The sequence below is a fragment of the Haliaeetus leucocephalus genome, unplaced genomic scaffold (assembly GCF_000737465.1).
Source record: "Haliaeetus leucocephalus isolate CR32 unplaced genomic scaffold, Haliaeetus_leucocephalus-4.0 Scaffold222, whole genome shotgun sequence".
In the NCBI taxonomy this organism is placed as follows: domain Eukaryota; kingdom Metazoa; phylum Chordata; class Aves; order Accipitriformes; family Accipitridae; genus Haliaeetus; species Haliaeetus leucocephalus.
This window is the reverse complement of record NW_010972658.1, coordinates 721,796-739,926: the sequence shown is the minus strand read 5'-3', so window position 1 is coordinate 739,926 and position 18,131 is coordinate 721,796. Positions and strand designations below refer to the sequence as shown.

The window sequence follows — 18,131 nt, the reverse complement described above, 5'->3', positions numbered from 1 at the left end:
GAACACCTCTACATAACAAAACCTTTTCATTTTTAGTGACTACCTTTAATTTGGGGTGATCATTTGGAGCTGAAAGATTTTGTATTAATTATACTTGTATTAAATTATCTTTGCAGTAGAAGAGAAAGTGGGGGGAAGTAGGATCTGTAAACATAACTTTGTCACAAGGTGAAGTTTCCAATGAAATGACTTTGGCAGATATCAAATAAAATTAAGAAACCACACTAAGACAACATGCATGGAATAAAATACGAACATAGGCAGTTGTTTAAAAAAAAATCAGAAACATTAGAAACATTTGCGTATGAGTGTTCCTTTCCTTTCCTTTCCTTCCTGTAGGAAGACCGGGTAGTGAACCATTTGGCAGCAAAGATAATTGAAAATGTTTGCACTACTCTCTCTTGCCATGCCCAAGGATTTATTACAGGAGAAATTGGACCTGTCTTGTGGTACCTTTTCACACATTCTACAGTAGATTCTTTGAAGATAACTGCTGTTTCGGTAAGGAATTTCCTTTTGTGATATAGAAATGTTTGGGGGTTTATTTTGAAAAGCATTCTGAATTGAAACTGAAATGGGTTTGAGCATATTTTCTGTTATCTATGTGTATTTTTATATTTCAAATTACATTAAAATATCTTTACAAATTTTCTGAAATTGGAAAGTGCAAGTATTGCGTACCATCCACTACTTATGAAAAATCCTTGTGATTCATCATTTTCTGGAACATATATTGTCTTATGCTGGTGTTCATGAGTTATGTTTGAAAAGTTTAATCTTTCAAAGAATCAATTAAATTCTTGCAAAATTGAAATGTCTTTTTTGTATGATGTTTTTACGTGAAAAGTGTTTATTCTTTTTATCACAGACTTGCTTAGAAGACATATTTGAAATTGTCATGTTAATTTCTATAAAATTGTCAGGGCTAGTCTTTGCCCTGAATTTGTAAGTTAATATAAGATAACAAGACAAACAGAGCTATGACATGCAAGCAAAAGGTTTGGAACAAAAACATTTGTGAGGTAGAAAATACTTAGTAGGGCTGTGAGTTTAACCATATCTCTTGTTGACAAAACAAAACCCTTACCCACCAATACAGGTAATATTTTAGAACTGAACAATAAGTTGACTTATTTTAAATGAAGTGTGATAACTGGATGCTCATTTCCTGAGTGAGCTCGGGCTCACTAATGAGTTTACTGTTTGCTTCCCAGATGGAAAATTGTAACGTTGCTGCAGCAGCAGTATGCGCTTAGACACATGTAGCTTTGAGGTAACAAAAGAGAGAGAATTAAAAATATATCTGAAGTGTGGCTGAAGAGATTAATGGTAGAATAAATTTATAATTTTTAAAAATATACGTATTCATTAAACATTTGCCTCAGTGTGTATTTGTGGCAGAGTCTTGCTTGGGAAATAAACTGCTTAAATATTGGGAAAATGTGTTGACTTTTTAGAACAGTAAACTTATTTAGTAAAATACATGTTACAGAAGCCTTTGTTCTGTGGCATCTGAAATTCCTTGTAAAAACTTAGTCTTAGAACTTTTATGGGTAGAGGATTGTCAGTCTCTAAAAATGTAAAATGTACGTGTAACCTTTATACAGAGCATTTATAACTTAAGCCTGCTTGTGAGTTTGGCTGGTAGGCTGCTTTTTCAGAAAGGCTCTTTTTGAGACTTTATCCATTTGATCTGTGAATTTCATGCTTACATCATGACTGTATACATGGTAAAAGACTGGAGATTAGAGTTATGATTTCTTTTACTTATTGAGTATTTAAACAAGTCTGCTCAATCTTCTCTCCTACCACTACTTTTGCTGTATGGGATGTTTTGTATCTTGTGCTTTCAGTTCTTGTCAATCGTTAGACTGGCCAGTTGTTATTTGTTTGCTACTAGATCATAGCTTTTTATTTTATTTTTATCCCTTTCAACTTGTCCCAAAGTTTTCCTCCTGTTTCTCTTCTATCTACTTGGAGAACTTTGCTTCAGCATTTACCATTCCCTCAACTCCTTTGCCAGACTTCCAGAGCTGCTCCACTAGCAGGGGCCGGTTGGACATTTATACCTGTTTTGTATGCCACAGTGAGCAGCATATCCAGAGAAATAGTCTGTCTGAACTACATTCAGACACTGAGCAAAGATCACCAGAGGAAATGTCAGTGGGCTTCCCCCACTCCCCCTCGAGAAGTCAGTTTCTCTTGGACAATACAGTATTCTTGAGGTAGGCAAAAGCTTTTTTGCTGCTCAGTAAGATGCAGAAGTTATACTTGTGATTCTCAAGAATACACTTGTCGTCAGTGCAGACTCACTAGGGCTTTTTGTAGCTGTCGGCTCAGAGGTTAGTATCATCAGTGCCATATGGTTTGCACACTTTGCCCTTAGATGAAGTTTCTAGTGACTATGAGAAGAGAGGGTTGTTGTTTTTCCCTCTCTACCCTCAGCCTCTTTTGAGATCCCAGATCATTCGATCCTCCCAAGGCTGTGCAGTTGAGGTGAACCACTGAGAACTCTTTGTTGTAGTATCTATGCTATGGGTAGCTAGGCTCTCTTAAGCACTACTGGAGTTGCCTTTTTTTTTTTCCCACAGCATCTGATGAGAAGAAAATCTTCATGCATCTTATCTGGAAGGTAGGAAAAAATGTTTAAGAGGAAGCTAAAACCTGAAGGGCTTATTGGAGCCTAGTTTACTACTCCTTTTTTTTTTTTTCTTTTTTTCTTTTTAGTGTCCATTGACAGCTACTACTACTTACTAATCAGTGAGGCTTTTTTAATTGCTCAGTTCAGGCAAACAGTGCTGGCATTTCTGTCATCTCTTCCAAGTGAGGAGATTGAAAGTATCATAGATTTTGAGTTCCTTCACCTCTTGTCATTGCAGCTGTGATAGAGCAACCTAATCTCTATGGGCTTCTTGCTCAACCAGGGACGTTAAATGCAGTGACATGTATAGTAAGTTACCATATTTACACTGTAGTTCAAAATTGAATCATCTGGCTCTCTGGGGTTGGTACTCATAAGACTTGCAATTATATTGTTTGGGCCAACGTCTTACCTCATGATTTTTTTTTTTTTCTTCCCTTTATAATGCAATGCAAATTCAAAGACTTAGTTGTCTAAGCTTATCAGTCCTCAAGAACTTCCCTAGAAGCCCTCTTACAGATGACATATGTTAGGACAAAGCAGTGTGTTTTAGGAGATCATGGTAGCTGCAATTATCAGGATTCCCTAGAGAAATTCAACTGTCTGTGGGACATCCTTTCAATGGCAGTTGTCAATCTTAAGTAAGAAAGATGCCTTTTTAAATCTTCTATTAATTTTTCTCTGTCAAAGTTCCTTAGGAATGCATGCTTTAGTGTTGAGGCTAGCATTTTCAAGAGACAACCAAATTGTGTGTGCACACTGAGCTCTGCTGAGGCAAAAATTTCTTCAACATCTTGTGCAAATCTGCATTATAAATGTACATGTGGACAATATAAGCAAAAAAAAATAATTGTTCCCAACTAACATTTTTTTCCTGTGAAAGCAGTAGGCTTACTGGAGATCATACCTTTCCCTTGGGTAGTTACTGAGGTTTTAGTCATGCTGGAGGTAGGGCTTGCTCCAGACTAACATATTGGAGAGCTTTGAGTGAAAGCAGCAATGAGGGGGACTGCAAGAGTAAGAGACATTCACCCTTCTACATCCTTGGTCCAACTGCTTTGTTTCTTGTTTTTCTGGTCTTCATGGAAATTATTGCTATCCATGTAGCTCATTTCATCTCCTTCCAGACAGATCATTTCACGCAAATGTGCTTAGGTCTGAATGTGTTCCTGGATTTTCACCTCCACTGTTTTGGGGATTGTGTCCTTTATGAAAAGTCTGAGGTTTCATTATTTTATACCACATATGAAGTGAATTGGACAAGGAAGCTTCTAAAGTAGGATACACTAAGGTGGTACTCTAATCCTTTTGCTGCTTTGTAGTGAAACACTAAAGTAACAAGAGGGTGAACTTATTTGTTGGATTTATTACTCGATGCCTGATATAATTCATGGTTATGTATTAATACTGCTGGGGTATTTGGGTACATAATCTTAACTTTAGAAAAAAAATAACCAATCAATATTGAAATCTAGCACAGGCAGATCTTTTACGAACTGAAGTTTGTAGAGATTTCAGTGACATACTGATTTTTAAAGTAAAACAGTAATGTATTCTCCAGCTGTATTGTACTGTACAATTCCTACATTCATTAAATTGTTGCTATAGATATATAGGCATTTTTATTCCACATGACCACATAAATTGAGATCCAATTGTATTTTATTATGCAGTCATTCCTGCCTTGTTTGAGTGTATCCTGAAGAATTTATTCTTGACTGACATCTATATTCACATGTAAAAATACATTTCTGTTAAGAAATACATGTGTCATAACTTTACCTAGAGCTAGCAGGCTCTTTGCAGTCTGCAAAGTATATCAGCAGTAAGGCACTATGGAATTTTACTTATGATTATTTCAATCAATAGCAAAAATATATCAAGAAGATTCTCTGTCCTTAATCTCTGGAGTCAAGAAATGACACTTTACCTTGTCCTGCCTGTCAGAGGTGGCAAATGGGGAATGTGTCTCAGTATTTTTGCTCACTTTGGAGTCCAACATGCCTCAGGTAAATATCACATATTTTGCCTGTGGGAAAGCTATATCTTTTTATCGTTTTGCTAGATTCAGAGAAGAAATAATTCTGTAAGATGTCAAAGTGACATTCTGACATGCTCAGCAGAAGGAATAGTATTTTCTTTCCAGTATACTGAAAGTTTTTAGATTTTTTTTTTTTAATAATTTTAAATTTTGTTTCTAAGAGATGGCTTTTTCTGCTGGAGGAGGAGTAACAAAACATAAGCCACTTAAGTAGAAACTAATTTGGGAAAGCTCAACACAATCTTTTGGAGGTGGGTTTTTTTTTTTGTTTTGGTTTTTGGTTTTGTTTTTTTTTTTTCCTTTCCTTAAATAATTGGTGCTCAATAGTTTCTTTCAGAGACTTGGGTATTGCAGATAGATTAGTGCATTCGTTCTCAAACTTGAGAGAGTCATGGGGTATGTCCTGAAAGGGTGAAGGTTATCCAGCCACCATATGGCATGTAAGACTAGAAGGCAATGGATAGGGCATAGATGATCATAGGATCATAGAATAACTTAAGTTGGAAGGGGTCGATAAGGATCACGATGCTAGGATTGGAGCTGCTGGGAGAAAAGGTGCTGGTTAAGGCTGCGCGGAGAGCAAGGGCAGAGAAGCCAATTCCAGGAGAGGCTCTGCCAATGCCTTACTCTCACTGTGATCATTTCCTGTTCCAAGACCGCTGCTGGGAGATGATGGTGTGAGCTCTACTCTTACCTCTTCTCACCATTGGTTCCCAATTCCTGCTCTACCACCTTTTGACCTAGCTCTATCTGTTCTCTCCAGATACTGGATCTACTGAAGTGATTTAGGATACTCTGTCTTGTATCCTTCATTAAACTCTATCTTCTGCTTTTCTGCAGAGGTGTTGGTTTCACTCATACAGCAGAGCACCCTGTGACATAAAAGCTAATGGGAGTTTAAAGCTTCTCCCTTTGGCTGTTGGTGGGCTGGAGCTTTCCTGCTGTCTCCAAAGCTGCAGTATGACCTTAGAAGACAGCCATGTCTTTCCTACCAGATCTGCCTGGAGGTCATCTTATGGCCTGTGGCTATGGTCACCCCTGTTTGACGAGGTCTGTAGCAGAAAGCTAAGGCATTGGCAAGTCTGCATACACCACGATAGCATACCAAGTTAGCTCCGTGTTGCTTTGACACAGTCTGTCCCCAGGTCCCAGCAGTTCACTGGTAATATGACCTTTGAGGGTATGGTTAGTGAATGCGTGTACCTCCTGCCCACTCACTTTGAGAACTCGGACTAGAGATGAAGGGCTGGATTGTATCCTTGGGGAAACAGAACATGCTGTACTAAGAAACTGAGACTGAGTGTCTGTGTTTTAAAAGGGGGGGGGGGGGGAAGGGGCAAGAAGAAAAACAAAAGGCTGCAATCTATATTGGTTCCTGGACCAGAAAGGACAAGGAAGAACAGGAGCAGAGTAGATGAACAACATCAATAAAATGTCTGTTTAAAAATCGTAAGTTCTTGGTTTATTGTCTTTTATGCTTTTTTTGTGTGTGTGTGTTTTGAGTAATGTTTCTAAGGACACTGGTGAACTGGGCTGTTTCTGAGGTTCTTACATGGAAATCTTTTCTGTGATGATAGTATTCTGTGGGTGTATGTATTGGCTTTGTGTGGCAAGGTTTTGGTAGCGGTGGCGGCGTTACAGGGGTGACTTCTGTAAGAAGCTGCTGGAAGCTTCCCCTGTGTTCGAGAGAGCCCATACCAGCCGGCTCTGAGATGGACCCACCGCTGGCCAAAGCCGAGCCAATCGGCGATAGTGGTAGTGCCTCTGTGATAACATACTTAAGAAGGAAAAAAAGTTGGGACAGACCGAAACAGCAACCGGAGAGAGGAGTGAGAACATGTAAGAGAAACAACCCTGCGGACATGAAGGTCAGTGAAGAAGGAGGGGGAGGAGATGCTCCAGGCGCCGGAGCAGAGAGTACCCTGCAGCCTGTGGTGATGCCCATGGTGAGGCATGAGGCAGGCTGTCCCCCTGCAGCCCATGGAGGTCCACAGTGGAGCAGATATCCACCTGCAGCCCGTGGAGGACCCCACGCCGGAGCAGGTGGGTTCCTGAAGGAGGCTGTGACCCTGTGGGAAGCCCACGCTGGAGCAGGCTCCTGGCAGGACCTGCAGATCTGTGGAGAGAGGAGCCCACGGAGCAGGTTTTCTGGCAGGACTTGTGACCCCGTGGGGGACCCACGCTGGAGCAGTGTGCTCCTGAAGGACTGCACGCCATGGAAGGGACCCATGCTGGAGCAGTTCATGAAGAACTGCAGCCCGTGGGAATGACCCACGTTAGAGAAGTTCGTGGAGGACTGTCTCCCGTGGGTGGGACCCCACGCTGGAGCAGGGGAAGAGTGTGATGAGTCCTGCCCCTGAGGAGGATGAAGTGGCAGAAAATAACGTGTGATGAACTGACTGTAAACCCCATCCCCATCCCCCTGTGCCGCTGGGGGGTTGGTAGAGAATCTGGGAGTGAAGTTGTGCCTGGGAAGAAGGGAGGGGTGGAGGGAAGGTGTTCTGAGATTTGGTTTTATTTCTCATTACCCTACTCTGGTTGATTTGTAATAAATTGAGTTAATTTTCCCCAAGCTGAGTCTGGTTTGCCCGTGACAGTAATTGGTGAGTGATCTCTCCTGTCCTTATCTTGACCCACAAAAGCCCTTTGTTATACTTTCTCTCCCCTGTCCAGCTGAGGAGGCAGAGTGATAGAAAGGCTTTGGTGGGCAGCTGGCATCCAGCCAGGGTCAACCCACCACAGTGTAATTGTGTATAGTTTCTCTTAAATGAGACCTCACTATTGAATGCACACCAAGTAACCAGGAATTTCTAAATATAGCTGGTCTGAAGAGAACAAAGAAGTGGTAATATTGCCTACTTTTACAGAAGAAAGTCGCCTTCCAAGTTTTTCCCTAAAACCACTTCAGACTTTCACGTGACTCAAATAATTGACATAATGTTTTCCTATCCTGACAAGCTAAAGAAAGTGAAATTTTAAGAGTCATATTTTCTTTATTTGAAGAGAACAAAAGCAGTTACAGTATCTTGAAGGTTGCATTTCCAGAGGTATCAAAAGGAAAAGCTGTGTTGACTTGGAGATGAATCCACCCTGGAGGTCACTTGGTAATGCTTGTTAGGAAACAGTTAAGTTAGTATACATGGAACAGATTTGTGCTCACTTCACAGTCAATGTCTGCATTTTCTGTTAGAATTGTTTTAATCACTGATACTTGTAAATCAACAACTTGGAGAATAGTTTGCATGTTTACTATACTAAATACTGGTCTTTAACGAGTATCTAGATCTCAAGTAGTATCTAGATCTAAAGATCCACTTCAGATAGTGAACTACTACATATCAGATTATGGCCCATGAGCAGAGAGAGAAGAAAGATGCCCACTTTTGTGGGTGACCAGAATTTCTGTGGTGTGTGCCATCTCTGTATCTTCTGCTGCCTGTGCTTCTTTCTAGCACAGTGTTATCTGATGTTACCTACATTCTGTGCTGATAAAAGACTCAAGCACGGACTATGCTGCTCCATCATTATTGTTCTCTAGAGGGAGAGAGTTATGTGACTGATGTTGATGTTGGTGTACCAAATATTTCGGTTTCAGCTGCGTGCAGTGTATAGCAATACATTTAGGAGAATTCCAGGTCTCTAAAAATAAGTAGCCTCTTCCTCTAATATGAATTCTCTGTATTCCTAAACTATTGGAAAAGTCACCACCTGTTTTAATTCTCCATTATTTTTCTTGAGATAATAATCCCATTAAATAACAATGGTGTGTTTTCACTTTTGTAGGCTTTATGCAGAATTACTCGTTACTCACCTAATGCTTTCCAGAGTGTCATTGAAAAAGTGGGATTAACAGCTGTACTAAATTCCTTGGCAAATGGAATATGCAGAATTCAGCAGTACATGCTCACCATGTTTTTGGCAATGTTGTCATGTGGGATTCATCTACAGAGGCTGATTCAAGAAAAGGTTTGATTTCAGATTAATAGTATTCACTGGCATGGGATTTCACTAATGGAAACTTAGTTGGCTCTGGTAGTGTTTCTGTGTTTTCAAAATGCTTAACTCAGTGACACATATCTGAACAGCAGGAAATGAGGAATGTGTCTATATTAAGATCTAAATATAGTGTATAGTTTTTCTTTCTGTCTCACAGATCTTCAAGAGATGGTACTAACGGGTATATAAATTGCTTCTGCAGCTAGAATTCAATCAATTCAGAAAACTCTTTAGCCTGACCATGACTGATAATGGCCCTAAGGAAAAACAATAAGGAATGCATGAGGACAGTTATTTGACATAGCTCTCTTAGACGTTTAAAAGAGAAAATAATGAGTGTCCTGATTGAATCTAAAGCTGTATTTATGCTCTCTTTAAAGGACCTTAGGCCAATTTGTAAGTGAAATGTCTTGCAGAAATTAGCATTTTAATAACTTACGGTTTTCTTTTTAGTGTCACTGAATAAAACTACTAGTTTTGAATTATGTCTAATACAATTTTTGGAAGAGATGATTAAAAGTTTTCTATTTTGATCACCAAATTATTCCGTGTTTAGAGAAATCATGTTTATTTTTTTGGCAGTAAGTCTGCACAATTCATAAACAAAAGTAATCCTCTGCTTGGAAATGATAAAAATCACAAAGAAAATAGGAACTTTAGCTTGTGTTTTCATCAGATACTCTGTTGTAATGTATGCTGTAAACTGACAGTCATCTTGACTATAACAATCTATTAGGCTTTAGTTGAGAGAGACTAATTTGGTTTCTCTACACATAGTTTTAACAACGTTAAATTAAAAAAGAATCTATTGTTTTCCACCCATCTCTTTTTGCAGCCTGAAATTACTCATTCTCTTCCTAAAAGTCATTTTTGTGCCTTGTCAGAATTGCCAATGTGTTTTTGTAAACGCGTGTCAGCTGGCCTTAAGCTTTCCACAGATTCCACTACAACAGTACTAACAGGTGGCAAATTGTCTGGTAATGTTGCAATTTCTAATAATGCATATTACTGTGAGTTGGTGGTATAGTCAGAGAAGTATGTTCAAAAAATATTCACTTGAACATTCAGCGAAAGAATACAATGTGTAGCAAGCATATGGCTACAGCATGAGGTGTTCTGTGAAGAATTTCTCCTTTATATAGGACTTATATTGCTAAAAGGACTCCCTTTCTGATACTGCAATTCTTATGAACCATTTTAATCAAATTTTTGACATTATAGAAATATTAAACTCTGAAGGTCTCCAACTAGTTATAGGAAAATAAAAAGTATTTTGTTGGCACGCAGTATAGTAATGGCTGAAACATTGTGGGTTTACAATTGCTGCTTAATCATTAATGAGTTGTCATAGGTGTTTTGTGAGCAATGTTGCAATTTTGCAGATTAGAAATTGAAATGTAGACAAATACAGACATTTTTTAACAGCATATATCAAACTAATGATAGAATTGGGAGTAGTACCCAAAGCTGTAACTGAAAAATCATGATACTTTAAAAACTGGTAAAGCGGGTGTAGTTCTACTGCATATGCCCACATTTGGTAATTGTATTTGCCTTACAGCTCAGATAAATCTGTATCTCACAGAATGTCTATTTTGCTCAAATTAGATTGTAGGATTTTGGAAGCAGAAACTAGATTTCTATTTTTCTTGAATAGGATCTAAAAATATAATCCTGCTCCTGAATTGAACTGCCAGGTACTATCACATTACATGGAGTAATAATATTTTATTGCTGAAAACTGAATTTAATAATCCATGCACTTTTCAATATTCCATGAGCATGAGACCCAAGTCTACCTTAATGAGAGAAGGGAAAAGAAAAAACAAGTCGGTAGTGTTGGCTTACAAAGTATTTGCCTTCTGTAGAATTCTTGTACACTATAGATTAAGAGGCAGAAGGACCTCAATGTTATGCAGAAGGTAGTGATGATGTTTTGACTATCTTTTTAATACAGCTGCAGACCAACATATTAGAAGATGCTTAAAGATATAAATTCAAGATGGAGATCATTTAGTTTTGTACATGTTATCTGGAAACTCCTTTAGCTTACAAGACTTAAGGCTGCCCTTGTTTTCTACTCCCTTCAAGAATAGTGATAAAACCAGTTATAAAATAAAAGCCAGAAGACAAAGGGGAAATGCAGTTCTGTGGTCATCTACACTAGTATAAATCTTCAGAGAACTACAATAGCTAAAAGGGTCTGTTTTTTGTCCATCTCTGATACAGAGCCTTTCTATTTTAGTGTCTTGTCTTGGAAACAAAAAAAGCTGAAATGATGTTTTAAAATAAAGTGTGGAGAAAGAATTCAAAGATCTTTGACACACTATAGCAGTAGATAAAAAAAACATTGCTAATTACTTTCATCTGGCTGTCAAGATTCACCTTTAAATGAGTGAAAACCAGTCATATAACTTTTTGAGTGCAGTTAGGTTCTTCCAGAGATAATGGGGTGCGGTGGCTTTTATTTGTTTTTTCTCAAGTGCTAATAAGTAAAATTATTCATGTAGTTACAGCAATACATTGTCACAACTGCATTGTTTCTTCGCTTCCCTGCACCATTGGCCCTAGTCTCTTTTTATCTTGGTGATATCCAATTATGGCACTGAAAAAAAAGCATTATAAATGCGTTATAAACATTGTCCTTGTATTTCAGTTACTTTTTTCAGTTCTTTGTCTTTTACCTGAATGTGGACAAGTAGCTACCTCTGATGTTGATGGTTTTGTCAATATCAGTATGAATTAATAAAAAGATATGAATGTCTTTAACAAAATCTTTGTAACTTTTAACTTATGTGAAGGCATTTGCAATGCATAGAAAGGGAATTTGAAAATACACAACAATACAACAAATGATTGCTATTGCAACTTCAGTTCTTGTATAGTGAGATAGTGGTCTAACTGTTTCCCCCTTGTGTAGCCAATTGGAAACATCATTGCTTTTTGTGATTTGTTTTAAACTTGCTTTACAGTATTACTAAGATTATCCAATGTAAAATCATGATCTTGTTGCAGTCAACAGTGTGTTCACTTGCAATGAAAAGAGTGTCCTTACCCTGCAGAGTCTCCATGGATACATCAAATAGTTGCAGGGGAGGGAAGTACAATATAATGGTGAAACAATTAATAATGTATTAGAAGGTATTTCAGCAATTTTCGGCTCGTCTGTTATATTGAGTTCTGCAGGTCAGCAAAGATGAGCTTCACTTGCTGTTCTGCAGTCCTCAGACCAGCAAGAAAAGCAAATTCCAAAGTGTCACATTTATTTCTTAAGACAGATTATTAGAACATTCCCAGATAAGTCTGATGTAACTGATTTTAATAGACATTATTGTCGTAACCCATGGTAACCCCTACCTGTAGCATTGAAATATTCTTGATTTCCAGAGCATGAAGGCTAAAAATAGCTAGATGTGCTTTGGCTTGCAGTTGCATGTGTCTTTGTCATGGTGTCCCTGTGCTTAGTCTATCAAGTCCATTTATGTTAGCAGGCAGTGTTGCATTATATGTATTCTTTCACTAAGTCTGAGGCTTTATGGGGTTTCTTAACGTCAAAACTTTTTTTGGTGGTTTTGAATAATTTCATAAAAAAAGCCCCAAACCCCACAAACCCCCACTTTATTAAAATTTCAACCTTTGCTTGTAGTAGATTTTAATTTAAAAACTTTATTGCTGGAGGAACTTTCATGCTGGAGGAGCTACAAGTCGAGCGTGTTCCACCAGCTGTTGAAGTGTTTAAAGCAGGAAACTTTACACAGCTTATGCTTATTAACCACAAGATTGAGGAACTCTTCTATTTATGAAATAAGTGGCAGAAATACAGCAAAACAGTTCTAGAATAATTCATGACAGTTTGTTTTTTCTGGGATTTCTGCAGTTACTGTCTATGCTGACTGCTTTTGAAGACAGTGTTAAAATGGTACCAGAGCAAAATCTGGTGGTTTGTTGGCCAATTCTCACACTCTTCTTCTTTTTCCAGTCTCTGTAAAGAGGTATATTTAATTGTTGCAAAGACTGGCTCTAATAAATTACATTCAGTGTTTTTCAGTTTTATGACAATGAAGTTGCTGTTCAGTTATTCTGTTGGCAAAAGACAGAATTTGAATAATACTTGGTATGTTAAATGTGCGTCACACAGCAGGATTTTAAACTTTGTACACAACATGCAGGCATACACTATGCACCTCTTTATCCTGTAGCGTCACTCCCTTGAGAATCCAGCTCAAATGTTTGAAGGTAGTTTCTGTTGATGAGGCCATTTGTGCTCAGACTCATTCTTGGATAGAGCCAATTGATTCAGTTTGTAAATTCTGGCTCAGTTTTTAATTCTGACTTTTTTAGGGTTGGGGTTTTTTTGAGAGAGAGATTTGAAGTGGCATTTGTGTTTTCAGAAGAAGGCATTCTGATCAAGAGCTGATCCAAAAATACCATTGCTGCTGCCAGCAAGGTCATCTTTGAAGATGGATTGGGTTTTTTTTGTTTTTGTTTTTGTTTTTTTTTTACCAAATAGCCCAATTGGTCTTTGTAGAAGAATACAGATGAATAGCAGGTATTTTTATTCCTCGAAGGTAGAGGATACTCCCTATGGTTTTTTGTCTTTTTTTAAAATTCTTTTTCTTTTTTCTCCTTTGGTTCCTCAGGAGTTACAACATATCGTTGGACAGAGCATAAATGATCCTCATCTTATGCTTTTTACAACTCATACTACCTAATTCTGTTATTCATAATATGAGATCTTTTTTTTTCCTTCCACTGATTCTCAGCTTTATTCCTTTGGAGGCTAAGGCAGTACACATGAATTTCACATCTTTCCATGTGTCAGGCCACATTCCAGAAACTAGAGAAAAAAATCCTTTCAATATACAGGGCAAAATAGAGAGAAAGAGAAAAAGAAGCAAGCTGTGATTTCAGAATCCAGTCAGTTAACCATTGTTAAACTTTTGAAGGGAAATATTTTGTGGTTATTCTTCATTTCTCCCTATCCTTGTTAAACTTTTAAAATTATTCTTTCATTTGGATTTATGGGAAGGAGAGAGTTAGCAAGGATCTTAGCATCTTATAAATTGACTTTATCATAGGAATGGAGAATGGTCAGTGGATTAGGAAAGTCATGGCTCCTTACTGCTTGCAGTTTATTGTTTTTCTTTCTTTCCAAGTCCTAATTAGGGTTGTTCCTTGAAAAGGTGTTCTTCATTTTATGAATCCAAAATAAATTTAGTTTAGATAAGAACAATCAGAGAAGGTAGAAACAGTCTTGCCATCTATTTGGAGCATCTGTTGTATAAATTAGGGTCTGATGTAGACATGATTGTATCCAACAAATATATTGTTTTTAATCTTCCTGCATATAAGGGAATTAATAGGTAAATGTTTAATCATATTTATGCTGAAATATTTACGTATTCTGAAAATCATTCAGTCTTCTTTTAAAAGAAATATATTAAAATATCCTATGTTTATCCTTATGGTAAGACATTTTAAAATGTAAGTTCTATCGTATTTTGTATCTCATTTTGTACCATTTTGGACATAGTACATTGGATAGCGTTTACTTGTTGCAGCTCTTGAGAAGATGTATAAAGCAGCTTTGCACTGGGCCAGTCTATCTTGGAGAGAATTTATTTAGTAGTGTTTTATGGAGGGTTGGTTTGTGGGGGTTTTTTTGTATTTGCTATAAGTGACATGAAAAGTACCTTACTAATACCGAATGCGCATGAAAATGAGCAAATTTTAAATGTATACAGTGTTATAATACAATGCAAGTAACCTTTTTCCATAAAATAGTATTAACATATTTGTGTTTAATTCCACCAAGGATTTTGTGACTACAATTACTCGTTTACTTGAAAGTCCTTCAACTTTTATTCGAGCAAAAGCCTTTCTGGTCCTGCTACAAGTTTTAATTAATAACAGGGAGATGTTGCTACTCAGTTGTCAAGCAAGGTAAGGTGATAATGGCAAATAATTAGAGATGTAATGTATATTTTCAAAGCCGTACCTGAAATACTTTAAAATGTGTGGTGTTTCTGAGCCAGTGTTATAGGAGTGAACTATTTTCTGTGTAATAGGAATCCTTTTGTTCATGAGAATATCAAGAAAAGAGTATTCTCTTTTGTCTAGGGTCATTAGGTGATGATTACACACAAGGGGAAACACCGTCTTACAGGGAGAGTCTGTCTTTTAAAGCAACTTATAGTCCCAGTGAGCATTAGGAAGCAGCAGATTTTGCTTTGGGTAGGGCAAAACAAATACTGCAAGAGTGAGTTGTTGCTCTGGTAGGAAAGCAAAATAAGAAGGTCTGTCACATGCCTTCATCGTCTTGGGGTGTGGTATAATCCATAGTCTTTTCAGGGTAGGCACGTGCAAGGTAAAACAGTATTTCTTGGCTATACATGTTGTTGGAGTGATTTATATAATGACCACTGAATTCCTGTGACTTTTACCTGAAATATTTTGTTTCTATGTTTTAAAATACCTTGCAAGAAATGACTGCTTTAAAATTATATTTGTCTCACAGTGGAATAGTTATTTTAATTTTTGTCTTCTGATGGCATAAAACCATTCCCATATCAGACAAGAGGAAATTAGATTCTGTTAGAATGTAAATTGTCACCATGTTTTGGGGGTGATTGGAGAAGTAATATGGAAGAATTTATGTGGGATTTAGGATGAGGCTTGTGGGTAGCTGTAAATCTAACTACATTTACAGCAAGTAAAACTTTAGATCTTATATTGACGTTTGAGAAGAATTAAGCATTGGAGCTGAAGGCTGGATTGGAAGGAGCAGGTGAGTTACAACATGAAGCCATTGTGACAGGACATCTTGTGGGGTGCTATCATTATATAACCCTCCACTCACATACAAATCTGTAGATACCCCAATTTTTGTAGGTCATAGAGAGTAAGTACCAAAGCCAAGTTTCTTCTTCATGTGTATCTTTCTATACTTCCAGAAATGTTTTATCAGGTGATGTGTTCTGGTTACTGTAAAATGTCTCTAATGATTTGTAAGTGACTTTTTGAATGGTTACATTTTTAATGGCTGCTGCTATTCATATGCTTGTTATAGCACATAGGACTGAGCTGTGTGTTTGGAGAGATGTCTGACAGAAGTCCTGTACTGACAGTTACTATTTATTTATTTATACCTGCCATGGTTTAAGCCCAGCCGGCAACAAAGCACCACGAGGCCACTCACTCAGAAAATATTAAAAGTTCGTGGGTTGAGACAAGGACAGGGAGGGATCACTCGCCAGTTATGGTCACGGGCAAAAAACAGACTTGACTTGGGGGAAAAAAAACCCAAATAAATTTAATTTGTTACCAATAAAATCAGGATACTGAGAAGTAAAACAAAACCTTAGAACACCTTCCCCCCACCCCTCCCTCCTTCCTGACTTAACTCTACTCCCGATTTTCTCCATCTCATCACCCCCAGCAGTGCAGGGGGACAGGGAAAGGGGGTTGGGGACAGTTCGCCACACCTTGTCTCTGCTGCTCCTTCCTCCTCAGGGGGAGGACTCCTCACTCGTCCCCTGCTCCAGCGTGGGGTCCCTCCTATGGAAGACAGTCCTCCATGAACTTCCCTAGCGTGGGGTCCCTCCCACAGGCTGCAGTCCTTCATGAACTGCTCCAGCATGGGTCCTTTCACCTCCTCCAGCGCCCCTTCTCCCCCTCCTTCTTCACTGACCTTGCTGTCTGCTCAGGGGTTTCTCTCACATTCCCAGCTCCTCCCCTGCTACAGGTTTCTCCTCTTAAATCTGTTCTCCCAGAGGTGCTGATGGGCTCGGCCTTGGCCAGCGGGGGGTCTGACTTGGAGCCGGGGAAGCTTCTAGCAGCTTCTCACAGGAGCCACCCCTGCAGCCCCTCCCCCACTACCAAAACCCTGCCACACAAACCGGAAACACTGCCTGAGGTATTTTGTGAAGGAGAAGAACTTTAACAATTTTGATCAACAATTTGATCTCTTTTTTTATAATGCTTTCCAATGAGCAGCCTTTCTGAAGAGAACGTGTTGTGAATTTGGTACGTTATTTTGTATTGTAAATTTTGGCTTTATGCTGCTGTTTTATTGTGATGCTCCAGAGCGAGCTGATTAGGGACCAATAGGTAATATAACACATTAGGTAAAACAATAGGCAAGCTTATAGCAACTTTATTGAATTGATAAACCTTTTTTTTTTAAATTAGTTATGTTTACTTCATAATTGTTCTTCAGTGAACAGTGTGTCTTTTGACAGGATAGAACATGTAGACTAAAACCTTTCTCTTACATCCAGAAAGTAAAATGGCTACAGTAGGATGAAGGAGGAGAAATGACCCATTATATGTGGAGACAGCTACTTTCATAATATCCTGAACTCTGGAAGAATTTTGAGTCCAGTAGAGATAGTGGATATTCTTAGGCTTATACTGTTGAATTTCTGTTGGAGTATTTTAGTTAAATGTCTCCAGTTCTGTGACAGAAAACTTACTTCAAAATTAAGACTCATAAATTCAAAATTGCTAGTACAGTAAGCAGTAATCAATTGGCTAACTATTGAAAATGTTTGATATACTCATTCTCCTTATGAAGGTGTTTGATTTGAGAAATACAAAGAGTATGTAGTAAAATGTGCATAGTTTTTACTTATTGTCTTTAGCAGTTGCAGCTAATGCCTGTAACAGGATTTATATTGCTTTAGATTATAAAATCTGTATATGATAAAGATAATCAATACAAGGCAATTTTTCAGTATGCATCCGTTAAAGGATACGATGCAGATAATAAAACAGTAATAATTGTTTCATGGCAGCACTGCATATATCTCTACTGCTTCAGGTTAAATCTTGTTCAGTTTGGCATTAGAAAAGGCTTTTGTTTAGTTTTAGTTTAGTAATCGAAATTATACATACCTTCGCAGAGATTTTGTTTTTTAAACCAAATTCTCTGAATCTGTTATAGCATATTTTTAAATTATGAAATTAGTTGTGGTGGGAGTGTGTAATTCAAGAACTTGACAATGGATGTCACTGGGGAAATTCCACTAGGAATTTCTGAAGTACTTTGAGATTTTGAGTTCTGTGGATGAAAAGCATTTATATGTAATATCAAATGTAATTTTGAAGTGAATTTTTTCTCACACAACATTGATACAACTCACCTGTTATTCTTTTTTCTACCTGTCTCATGGTAGTCCATTCCATACCTTTTGTTCTTCCACATATGATACAGCTAGAGAAGATGTGAGACCTTTTAGGCCGAAATAGCACTTGTTTGCTTACAATATGCAAATTAATTTGTTTTGCTAATCACCCTGAGTTTTCTGGTCTCCTTGTTTTCTCCATGATTTGCAGAGGCAGGCTACCTGTTAATGAGTGGAGGTATACAACCTGAAGTTTTGTTGAGACTTATAATTTCACCCTTTTCTGAACTAGTAGTAATTTCCGATTAGTCTCAGTGAATTGTTCTTT

The 18,131-nt window shown here is 37.8% G+C and overlaps 1 protein-coding gene across 1 annotated transcript in view; it reads left to right on the top strand.

Moving 5' to 3' along the window:
- Window positions 1-339: 339 nt before the first annotated feature.
- Window positions 340-18,131, top strand: part of LOC104831409 (serine/threonine-protein kinase ULK4-like) — a gene marked incomplete at its 5' end in the record, with an annotated part of 190,340 nt that continues 172,548 nt past the window's right edge. The window contains 3 exons of the mRNA XM_010566968.1: window positions 340-501; window positions 8,466-8,648; window positions 14,494-14,621. Coding sequence (XP_010565270.1) covers window positions 340-501; window positions 8,466-8,648; window positions 14,494-14,621 — 473 coding nt within the window. The remainder of the gene's footprint in view (window positions 502-8,465; window positions 8,649-14,493; window positions 14,622-18,131) is intronic.